Source organism: Pithys albifrons, chromosome 1 (genome assembly GCF_047495875.1).
Source record: "Pithys albifrons albifrons isolate INPA30051 chromosome 1, PitAlb_v1, whole genome shotgun sequence".
NCBI lineage: Eukaryota > Metazoa > Chordata > Aves > Passeriformes > Thamnophilidae > Pithys > Pithys albifrons.
Window position 1 is genome coordinate 34,272,499 of NC_092458.1, and position 12,932 is coordinate 34,285,430.

General features: G+C 40.0%; 1 protein-coding gene across 9 annotated transcripts in view; it reads right to left on the reverse strand.

Moving 5' to 3' along the window:
* MBNL2 (muscleblind like splicing regulator 2) overlaps nt 1-12,932 on the reverse strand; it is a 110,208-nt gene that overhangs the window by 32,830 nt on the left and 64,446 nt on the right. For all 9 annotated transcript variants that reach the window (XM_071549335.1, XM_071549307.1, XM_071549299.1 and 6 more), the window contains one exon: nt 1,558-1,722. In XM_071549335.1, the coding sequence (XP_071405436.1) occupies nt 1,558-1,722 (165 nt within the window). The remainder of the gene's footprint in view (nt 1-1,557; nt 1,723-12,932) is intronic.

Here is a 12,932-nt window from a genome sequence, read left to right on the forward strand (position 1 = left end):
CCCAGTTTACATGTCAAATGTGAGACAAATTCTTAAAAGCATAATAATGAACATTTATATGAAACAATGGTTTGACTATGTTGAGGAAACTGTGTTATGTGAAATATAAAAACAGCTTTGTATCAGACATAATTTTAAGAATCAATCCACATGTCAAATGACTTCTATGGAATTTTCTTTCACTTTTTGTCCATTTGGTCAAGGCTGAGTCATCTTAATCTGGCAATTTATGTGACACAGAGAAATAAAACCTGGCATTTTTATCACAGCAATCAGAACAAAAGACATTATGACAATTAAATTGTGAAGTTTAAATGATGAAATGGGTGAGAAAAAAATAGTATAATTTTGCCACTTCAATTTTTCTCGTAATACTAAGCGGTGGAATCTATTACTTCATCAAAACATTTTCTGGTGAAAACGCAAGCAGTAAATATCAAATATCACAGGAAATATCAAAACACATTAGGCTAATATGACCAAGATAGAATTTGATGACCATGTACCAGAAATTCATGGAGTCCTGACACCCAACTCCCAATCCCACCCAACACCAGATGTTTCAAATATAAAACCACATTTGAAAAAGACATAAGGGGTGAGCCTCCCGTGACCAAATACAGATGTATTCTTGTGAGGTGCTTACAACTTGACTTCTGTGGTCGCCCATGGAAAGACAAAGGCAAAGAAAAATCAGCTAATGTGAATGCAGATGTCTGAAACAAGCCGAGCGAATGATAATTAGGAGTGCCTATGTCTTTTGATAAACTATAAAAGGACCTTGAAAGCCCAACACAGAAGTTGATGCCAACACTCCAGATGCCTCAAGTTAGAGAAAGAAATCCCACTCCAGTGGGATGCCTTGCACTAGGCATTTAGACTGAAAAAGCAACATTAGCAGCCATGTGTGAAAAGTTTAACTCATATTACTTGCCAAATCATGCTTTGGAGCTCAACTGCAAGGGCAGCTCAGAGCAACTGATACTGTTTATGCATGCAAGACTCTAGTTCTATGTCACCTTCTGGATTTGAAGTGTCTCAGGCACCATATGCACCACCTTGAGAAAAAACCACTGAGTTTGTGAAGTGCCTGAACCACCACTTCTCTGTCCTGGAACACTTCAGAGTACAACAGAGAAAGAAAATGCTATCCAGAATGACATGAACCTCTGTTCCTGGTACTGGCATTATACTTAAAGCAATTCAAACCCATAGACTCATGAGAAACTTTGCATTCCTACTCAAATAACTTGCTAGCAAAATACTGTTATTATACAAATTTTCACCTCCAGAAGGCTTATAGGTAAAAATCTTGCAAACTCGACATGAACTGAATGAAGGGAGAAAAGATGAAAAAATTGCAAATTATTTTGGGATAAGAAAATGAACAGCAACACCTCATTTTATTTTTAGATGCAAATACAAATGAACCTATCTTTAGCATCTCAGCACTTCCTTAAGGGACTATTTTTATTGATACTAGTTTAGAGAACTTTTGCAGGTCAATACAGTCTTCAGTTTTACTTACCATTAACACCATCAGAGAAATACACTTACCACTGGCTGTAGTGGTGTCCCTGGAAACATGAACTGCATTTGCTGGGCAAGCATTGCTGCTGCAGTTTTTTGTTGAATTAAGTTGTTCCTGCCATTGATTTCCAGCTGAGTTTTTAAATGTGTTGGTGGATGAAGGTACTTGCAGTTCTCTCTTGTACAACGACCCTGGAAAAAGAAGTCACACTAATCGGTCTGCTGCTTTTGATGATAGTTTAATGCCTTCAAGCAAAATATTGCACTATAAACTAAGCAAGAATTAATGAAACATAGGGTGTATCCTGGGAACTATGTAGCACGCTGGGAGGAGCTGATGGCCTTGAGCTCTGCCTCAGCCCACCGCCTCTGACTGATCATTTAGGCTATTTGCCACAGGAAAAGAAAAAGCAAAAAGGCTTTGAATTAGCATTTTTATTGTTAAGTACAGATCACTGCTATACAATTAATATTCTGAGAATTATTCAGACTGCCTGAACTGCCTCTTATGGCATCTTTGCTAGAGTATGTGGTGTTACTGCAACATAAAAGTTTTTTTAATGACATCACATTACAAATAACAAACTGAAACCTTCTTTAAGAGAAACTCAGCTCTTAAGTACATCGTATTAAAAATAATTGTGTGTGTTCATGGCAGTAAGGATCTAAAGTGGCCACTCACTCTCTGCTTGTGTTCTAAATGTTCACCCTTATTCCAGTTCACTGCCTTCTAGCCTCCTGTTTTTATTACATCAGCACAACTTTGAACTATTTCTATTCAAGTATAAAAGAACAGAAGTAAAGCTGGTACTTTTACAGACTAAATTTAGAAGCACTGCATGAAGCTAAATCTGAAGGTACACAGCAAAAGGAAAGCACCTAACCAACACGAAAGCAGGAATTTTTAGACAGTTATGAGATAGTAAGACAACAAAAATATAGGTGGGCTGTCACCTCTGAGGTCACTTGTGTTGGAGGGGGCAGACATGGAGCACAACTCTGCAAGCTGTGCATGCTGACCACAAACGTAGGTAGAGTCACCTAAGACGTGCCAATATATTTTCCCACAGAAAGGGAAATTGTAGGGTGCACCAGGAAGTTGTGCAGCTGCAGGGCAGGACCTGCTGAGATCAGAAGCTCCTTGATGACACGGCTCACAAACAATCAGAGAATTATTTTAAGAGCTGTGACCAGAGGGCCTAGAGCATTAGTAAAACTGCATTTGATACACTCAACTTGTATACGGTAAGTTTCCAAAGTGAGATGTTTTTAAGAAGTGCTTTTTAAACTTGCCATTCACTGGTATTAGGGCTTTACTATTTGTACTCAGGCAGGAATATCCTCCTATAGCCAAGAAAGCATCAAGATCCCTATGCAAGAACATCACACAGTACAGACATACACTCCGTGTATGCATCCTCACACACATATTGCTACAAAACTTTCAATACACTTCAAATGGCCCCAAACAACAGTGTTAATGTTACACTTTTTACTTAAGACACCAAAACACCTCTGATTCTGCCTCTAATCTGCTATAAGGATGTAATAACTAGCTGTATGGGAGTGAATTAAACATGTTCAGGAGGGTTCTCCTGCCTTGAGGCTGACAGGAATGCAAACAGCTACTTCCACACTATTAAACAATTGAGAACAGCCCTTTCCTGAACTGCGCCTGGCCACTCCTTGGGATATTCTGAACAGCAGAGGCCAGAAAATGTCAAGAAAGCCAAAAATTTAAGAAAAAACAATAGTCTCAATGCTCTCCTTCTATTGAGCAAATCACTAATGCTACCTGGTTTAATGAAGTACACAAAAGAAATGTTGTTTTGTCAGCTGGCATAAGCAGAACCAGAAATAGTTGCACTTTGACAGACACGAAAGAAGACTGGCTCTTTCAGTTGGGGAGAACAAGGCCTTCACCTCCGTAATGTTAAACTGGGGAAGGTTCAGCACAAGCAATGACCATACACTTTTGTGTTGGCTGATGAGGCCAACTGATTTAGACATTTTTAACCAAGATCTATTTTACTGTAATCTATTTTGTCTATGTATGGTTCATACAGCAAATCTAAAAATTAAAACAGCAAAATCACATCAAAGTAGTATACCCGATGGAAATATCTACCTATTGAAACAAAAATGCTTCTTAAATAAGGATTGAGAGATACTGTTCACTACAGTGGCTTTTGAAGTACCTTCAATCTGAAGAGTGCCTTCAGTTTTACCTGACACAGCTACTGTATACCATCACTTCAAGCTCTGCAAAGCAACCCACAGGGCACAAAAGATTGGTTATTTCTGAAATCTTTCAAAAATAATCCAACCATTCAAAAATGCAGTGTCCTCTCTAACCTTAGTCATGTCTGTGCCTCATTTACTAGTTTTTTGAGTTCCCAGTTAGCAATGAACATATGCACTATAAAAGAGCTGTGTGGTCTCACTATGCTGCTATAGAAAACCCTCTAAACAGATCAAGCCTTGTTGAAATTAAATGACCCAAAATAAACTGCAGTGGAATGAGCACTCAAAATAGTGAGCAGATTAATTCAGCCCTCACTACCAAAATTAAATAAATTCTGAGACCAGCTTTTACTTTTTGGACCTACAATGGTACCAGGAAAACGCCTATAAGCAACTTTTCATTCCTTTTTTCCCAAATGCTTCATGTCCCAACGACTAATCACTGCACAAACAAAACCTCAAACTTGTACTATCATTTCAGTCAAATGGCACCCTGATTTTTTTTGTTTATTAAAAAGTCAAATATGAAGTTCAACTGACATGACAGCACATATCAACCAAACAGCAGAACTGTACACAATGCACCGGAATATTCAACATATTGGTTGGGTCAACATCAGTAAGAGTCCACTTTGGGTTCTTGCAAAATCTACTATGCCAGCAGGCCACATGATCACAAATACAGAGACAAAATTGAGTACTTTAACTTCAGGGTGCATCAGTATCAAGCCTCTGGAGTGAGGCTTCATTCATTACAACTCTTAAACCCACAGCAGTTTAGGAGCTGTTCCGCAGACATTCAGTCCTTCCGGCGTATGACGGCACAAACTCAGCAGGATGAGGCAGGTGGCAGGGAAAAATAATTGCTTCTTACAACTTTCAACCTGCTCCCAGATATGAGTCAGAGTCCTGAAATTGAGGACACAGACAGATTGGTTTGAAACAGAGTGCCTAGAAACTCCTGTCACCCATGAAGTGAAGGTTACCAACAAGCACATCATAAGCAGTTGTGTGCTTCCTATAGGAGTTCATGCGAAAAAATCACTTTCAATGAGCTGTCTCCTTATCGGCAATGGATAGTAACAATGAACAGACATCAGATTAAATTCCCAGCAGTCTGTTACTCCCCTCTCATCCTGGAAGGATGGTACCTTCATTTCTCTGCCTTTGTCCTCTACTAGTCTAGCCTAACGCATAGCACGACATTTCAGTCAGGTAATAGAAATTTTTAGCAGAAAAACTACTTCTCTACTGCTAATTAGACAGACAGAATATTTGTGGCTCGCATTGGGCTCTGCCACAGCCTTCATTCCAGTGAAGCAGTGGGAGAGCGAAAGGGTGCACCAAGGAGATGGGAACTCAAAGGGCTCCAGTGTCCATCACTGGGGCACAGCAAGGAGAAGCTCTGCTTCTGCAGGGGCAATGGTTTTGGGAACTGCTACCTGACTGGCTTCATTTCAGAAAAACATCCCTTAACAAGCCAGTCAGACTACTGACTTTTTTTTTTTAAATCAGTAAGTTTTCCTGTTAAGAACAATAAGTAGTTTGTCCAAGATCAATAGAACAAGATAGCCCATAGACTAGAGTATATTAAAAAGCTAGGTATGTGCTTAGAATTTTAAAATCAGCAAATGAGGTGAGTGCAGAAGTAGCACCCCATAACTTTGCATATTAACATACTAAGAACCCATTTCCTGTCTACAAGTTGTACAGTCACATCTCTGTCTTGAGTATTTTATAAATACACAGCTTTTTCAGTATTTTATTATTGCTCTAATAGTAACAACAATAATGATAATAATAATAATTCATCCAGACTTGGGAATTCCTTATGAATAATAATGGATTTGTTTTTACTTACTAAAATTACCTTTATCTTTCATAAAAATGTTTGAATACAAAAAAAAAGGCAAAACAATGTTTCTTTTATCTCTTAAGCAAAGAATCAATTAAAGCATCCATAATAATTTTGCTCAGGTATTGACTCCAGACAATTTACTGATGCTACTAGTGGGAAAGAACACTCGTGCCTTCCCCTCACAGCATAACCTATCTAACACAAGCATCACATCCCCTTTAAAAGACAAGTTATCTGATGAGAAGCAGAAACAGGGAGGCCCCCATTGCCTTGAAGATATCTGTCCTTTGTTCTGAACCTTCTTCCCCTGGTTGCTTCCAGCTCCCTCTACGCACCTCTTCTCCATAAACTCCTAGCTTCCTCCTGTACCCCACCTTCATCCTTCCTTCTCCTCCAGAACACCCTCCCACCTCTCCTAACTATAGACCAGGAAACAATTCAGATGATAAATATAACTTGCTCAAGCCCTGCACATCCTGAAGAGCCAGCCAAGATGTGCGTGCAGTTGGCAGACCACACTCGGGAGCAGCTTAGTGCCCGCTCCAGCCTCTTCCTTAAGAGGGTAGTACTTTGGATCTCTCTCGTACCCAGACACTGATTTTTGCAAAACCAGTAAGAACTTTGAGATATGTCTTTGAGATGTCTGCTTCTTTGCAACTTCGCCTCAATTTGGCTGGGATGTTCAACAGTTATTAGGGTGAGAGGATGATAGTGGCAAAAATATGGATAATGCAATTAAGCAAAACCTGTTTCCTCAAGAAAACAAGCTAAAACTAACAAATGCAAATGACATTGTATGATCTTTCAGGATTAAATATGCAATCTAATGGAGGAGAAACAAAAGGGTATGACTTCTAAGACATGAATGGTTTTAGAAGGCATCTGAGTAACTGGTTCTACAAGGGAAAAAAGGTTTCCTGGTTTCCAGCTAGACACTCTACGATCCCAACATTTGCTGGCGTTAGAAAAGACACACACACATCCAAATTTTAAAAAAGTAATCATCACCTGATGGCACAATTAGCTCTCCTACTGGAAAAAAATTTTGCCATTTTCTGCTTTATGCAGCGTCAGCAAACTTGCACGTCTGTAAAGATCAGAACACGTTTTTATAAACTTGCAACTGTGAGAATGCTGCTTAGCTAGACATCACCTGCTTGATGGTGATATTAGATACCTGAGCATATTACATTGTGTTCAAACCTTGGCAGAGCAACAGCTAGCACAGGCTGCTGTCCGGGGCGGTGGCGGCACACAGCAAGAATAGCCACAGAGAGAGCAGTGTCAGCAGCTGTGAGGTACCTAAGCCATAAATACTTCTCTGGAAGAGTTTCTGACAAGAGCGAAAACTGTTTCTTCTCCTTTGGGATTCCTCCTTGGCAGCCCCTCAGCAAATTCTGGTTAGCAACATGTGTGGCCTCACCCAATCAATTTAACAATTTCACCATTGCATAAATCAGGAACTTCACAATTCCGATAATCCTGTGCTCCATGAGGCTAAAAATAGACCCAGTCAAGAGGAGGGCAGGTATTTCAAGATACTTAAGCTTCTGTTCCCATGTATAGGCAGCCACACTAACTCTGCCACCCCAAAACATCCAGTTCAAAAGTTATTTTTGTAAATGCAGAAATAAGAAAAAGGGGAAAAAAACCACTAAAGAAAACACTGACCATGTATTCATAGTAGAGAGGGATGATTTCTCTTGTTCTACAGGACATGAATGTATGCATTACCCTATATATTTTAGTACATGAGAGCTCAATCACCAACAGCACTTGCAACATTCATGCAACAGCCTCAGACGTCAGTTTGGACTGAGTTAAAAAGTATTTTCCATCTAACATCACAATCCATGGATTCAATTTTCCTATGCTTCCTAACTCTCTCAGAAAGTAAAAAAAAAACAGAGACCCCAGCTCCATTAAAGTATTCCCTTTGCACTTGCTGTGAATATGGACCATCTCACACAATCTGTCGGACTCCACAGGCTCGCAGAGTTATGCATATTTGCAAGGACTTAAGGGATTTAGTTAAGCCTTAAGAATGACTAGTCATAGGCTTTTAAAAACATAACGTAGCATTTTATTTCTTCCTTAAGGCATACAAAAAGTTTCAATTTTTTTTTTCAATTTTGCATAATTTTGCATCTAGAGTATGTTGGCTTGCAAATACACACGCTTATGAAAACACAATTCCTTTAGCCTAAGCAGAATTGTGTTTCACTTTATAGGAAGAAAAGGAGATCAGAATAAGATCTCTTATCCTGAAAATAAGACATATTTGAACTATTTGTGAAATTGAAAAATAATTTTAAAAGGACCAAATTGTACTAGTAATAGAAATATTAAGCTTTTGGTGAAGAGCTCAAATACCTCAGACTTCACTATTTGCCATACATCTTACAAACACAAAGAACTCTTATACTACACTTGAAATAGTTCAGCTCTTGAATCTGTTTTCCTGGAAAAAAACTCTCAAAACCACAAACAAAAGTCACCAAACAAAAACAACTTAAAAACTTTGCTGAGAACTTTGTTCTGTATTTCTAATGCCACCTTGCAAGTCCACCCACCAAAGTCAGTGAGCATGGATACATATTTATATGCACCTACACACTTCCATTACAGAAAAAGTAGAAGGCAGATGTCGAAAAGAAAAAGAAGGCAAAAACCTCTCAGGTGATTTCAGTCTGATTCAGTTTCCAGCAAGCTAAGAGAACCCATTCGCTACTCTTTTAATGACTTCAATTTTTCTGGAAGAAACCAAAAGCTGGTAAAATAAAAATGAATCATTTTATTCATAAATTTAGAGAACAAGAACTGCCTGTAACCAACAGAAAAAATAGAAAAATATTGAACAAAAATGGAAGTCTTACAAAAAGATGGAATGTCTAAATGATGTAAGAGTCTTACCACTAAAGACTTAATAGGAGATATTTATTTAAATGGAAAAAGACAAAATGTTCCACTGAAGAGCACATTTGCAATGCACAAAGAGCTCTGAGTCCCTCAAGATGCTCTTTCAAACAAATGTTGAGCATAGCTATAGAGAATGGTTTAATAATTTGCCTTGCAATATCAAGGGAAGTGTATTCAATATTAAATTGCTCAGAAGAGAAAGAACTCAAGCAGATACTGTAGACACCAAAACGCATTTTTGAAATTTTAAGTAGTTTGACAAACATTCTTGCAATTATCCAAACAAATAAGAAAAGAAAATTCAGACAGAGAAACAACAGTTTAAACTAATATCAATTTATTTTATTTCTGTGTTTACTGCCTTGAAAATAATTTGAGAATAATAGGGCAATAAAGATTGTATCTTCCCCGATTACATTGCTCCTTTTATTTTTCTTTTTCCATTTCTCCCCCAAACTGGCACTTAAAATCAACTAGTTATTTTTATCTTAGCTTCAAGTTTGGCTACCAGCATCTACCAGCAGTACATCACAAGCAACTGTGGAAAACCCTTGAAACAAATCTTCACTCTAATGCACACTGACAATTTTCACAGAAAGAGGCAGCCAACATGTAGTATAGAAGAAAAACTCTACAGAATGAACATCAGCAAAGCAGAGGGAAACATGACCTTATTTAGATAAAATTCCTCAAATATCTGTTTTCTATCACATGCGTGGTGAGACTTCACAGGGTCCAAAGTTGCCTTGTGTAGGGCTCCAACAAACACACAACTCCTCCCATGGAGCCAGCTCCTCCCATGGGGCCTCCCATGCAGCCAGCCGTGGGACTCAAGATGGGTTTCAATAGCAGAACAGCAATTTAAGCCCTCCAACTTTGCCCAGTCAGAGAAGTCAACATATTCATGGATTCCTGTATTATAGAACAAATGCCTGAGACCTTTACAGATCCTCACAATATAGCATTACACACAGTTAACTGATGGCTGGGCAGCTTCAATGCACCTGCTCATCTCAAGGATTGAGTGTTTTTGTGGAAGACAGAAGAGAGTTGTGTAAAATTGCAGGTGGGACCACATGGTAAGTCAAGGTGGCACAGATTTCTGCTGGTAAACAACATACTCCACCATTAAATTTAACTTAACTGAACTGTAAAAGAAAAGAGCTTGGGAAAAGGTAATTTTCTTCAAATTTTCTCAATATCTTCAGAGTAGACAAAAATAGCCATTCCAAAAGTAATGACAGTAAAGAAAGGTAAGTTGTTTGACTGCGGGTCAGCTGGCAAAAGAAAAGGCTACAGTGGTGTGGGAGAATGGCAGAAGACACAACAAGAAGACAGGCATGGTATGGTGCCACTTCCTGGCCTACCTCTTTCTTCACCTTCTTTACAATTTCCATAAAAAGCCATCAAGCAGATGTATGCTGACTTTATTGCAAGTTTGCTCATACAAACAGGACTGAGATTAAACTCCCTTGGCTTGGAAACACCACTTTGCAGTGAAAAGGTAGGCAAAGATAACTGCAGAACCAGGAGTCAAGCCCTGAGACACCTTATTTCTCTCTTGGTGGCCTGTAAAGCAAAGTCACTGTGGCTCAGCACTCAGACTACATCCTTCAATGTCCATACTGTATATTCTCCACCATATCCAAGTTAGAAAAGAAAGAGTGAGTAGCAAGGACAAGTCTTTGCTGCAGGGCTGCCTGAGAGCCCAAATGGTGAACATTCCAGCAAGGACCAGACATTAGGCTGGCATGCTGGCAATAGTTCCCTAAACAACACACCATGAATTTTAACAGGCCTCAGGAAAAGCAACAAAATCAGCATCCAAAAAGAGCAGGAGATATGCCTTAGCAGTGAGGAGCCTGGTTCACTGGATCAGAAAGAAAGCAGGAGGAGGGTGCTGAAAAATTAACTACATTAGCTTCCTACACCACTTCACCTGGCCAAGGGAGCCTGGAGAAGATGCTTCATTTGAGAGTTGCAGCGAATTAAAGGAGATTTGGAAAAGGCCCTTTATTTAAAAGAGTCCTATCATATGGAAAAGACCATCAGCATGATGCAGCAAGTCCATTATGTACCAAGGGACTCCACTGGAGTACTGAGATTAGCTCAGTTGGTTAAAACTTGATTGTAATAATGCCAAGGTCATGGGTTCAATCCCCTATGTGGGCCATTGACTTAAGAGTTGGACTCGATGATCCATGTGGGTCCCTTCCAACTCAGAATAGTCTGTGATTCTATTATAGAGAAGGGTACACCTAACACAGCAGGAGCAAGTCACCTTGGACACCAGTGTGTCTTGAGCTGGATGCCCAGCAGCCATGAGCTGCTAAGGTGGTGATGTGAAGTGCCACTGCAGAGTCTCTCTGCCACTCCTCCTGAGGATGCTTTAACCCCAGCCATGCTGCCCTGTATCCATTCGTGTTCTGGGGCTGCCTGTCCAGCTGGGGCTTCCTGGGCCTTTTCTCTGTTGGGGATTTCACACTTTCTCGGTCAATCATTTTGCAAACAGAAGAAAGAGGAAAGGCTGAGTTAAATACACAAATCACTGAGGACACCTTACATAACTGCAGAGGTGAAAAGGACACAGTCTTGTCCCTCTGCAGAGGAGGAGTGTTTACCCGCTCTCAGCGGCAGCGCTGGAACTGCAGCTGCGTTATTAATAAATCATCGGCCTTGCTCCCAGGACTCGCCAGCAAGGGCTGGACTTTGGCATCAGCTCTCAACTGATTGGAAAGTTGCTGAAAACAAACAGAAACTTCTCAGTGTATTAGAAACACGATGTCTTTGGAACTCCACTGAAGAGCAGGAATTAAAGAAAAAGACTCCTAAAAATGCATACATATGCGTTTTCACGGAAAAATCAAACATAAAATCCCCCTTACCTTCTACAACTGCTGAGAAGCAGCAAACAAATTATTGAGATGAAAAGACACCATATTGCTACAGGGCTGCCTATAGAGAGCAACCAAGTGTGTCTGACCTGAAAAGTAACGAGTAAACAGGCCACTTCTCCCCCCTTTTTTGTATCTAGTCCATGTTCCTCCTCTTCTGGGAATTGGTTTCTTAACATCAGGGAAAAAGTTTAGTTTATCTCTTCTTGCAGTTTGACACCATTTGAATTTTTCTCTTCAAGGAATGGGGAAACCAGCACTACCAGCAAGAGAGACAGTGAGACCCTTGCTCTGAAGGAGCAGGACATACACAGAAAATCAACCAACTTGAATCAGCTTTAAAAAAAAGGGTGGAAAAGGTTCAGAAATTCAAGGAAGAGGAAGGAATGAAGCCCTGGCAACCCAGTACGCTAAAAAAACCCTTTTCTTTTTGCTGCAGGGTTATCTATCCCCTTCCACCTGATATTAGGAAGGTTCCAGAAGACCTAGCAAAAGTACAAGAAGTATAATGTAGTTACATTTATCTCAAATGGTAGCTTATGGAATTAGGCAGCTAAATCACATTATGAGAAAAGATAAGAGACATTAGGATATTTTATTTCCTTCCTTGAATGCTATATTCATTCCAATACTAGAATATGCGATTGTGGTCTTGAGAGTGCTTATACCTTCTCAATATTGTGTTGAAGGAGCAGATAATTATTATCTTCCCTAAGACAGATTCAGAGCTGACTGAACAAAATTCTAGGTTAATTTCAAATTAAAATATTGCCTCTAGGTTTTCCAAAGCATGTATCTCTGACTTTTGGGGGAATGCACATACTAGACTCGCTGCCATTTTCTATACTGTAATGACATTGACAGTGTATTCCAATCCATGGTACCCCTCTTCATCAGTGTTATCAGTAGATGCAGTGATACCCCAACCTCAATTACATGATTGTTATCTACTATTTTTTTTATTTCGTATGACTACTAAAGGGTGGCCCTGTGGTGTAATGGAGAGCACTCCGGACTCTGAATCCCAAGGTCCTGAGTTCGAGTCTCAGTGGGGACCGTCCCCTGGCAGTTCAATGCCTCCCTGCCATCCCATCCTGTCACATCTCGGATGCTCAGCAGGGTCAGCCCCAGTTAGTACCAGGTGCTGTGACAGTCCCGAGGACTTCACTGTCACTGTCCAAGCTCACTTGGCTGTGGCAAATGGACCTCCGGAGTTAAACAGTTGGGCCAGTTCTGTGCACGCTGTGCCTCACCTAAAAAATCCACTGCTCAGGCTGGAAGGGCACACCCATGTGGGGAGAGCCCTGCCCAAATCTTTGTTCACGAAGTTTGGCCATACATACATACATGACTACTAAACTACTATTTTATACATTCTTCTTTCCCAGACAGCAAGTAGGCAGTCAAATGGCATTTCTTTTAAGCCCGACAGTCAGTTGGTACTAACAGTCTAACACATGTTCATCTGCCTCCTGGCCTGAATGCAA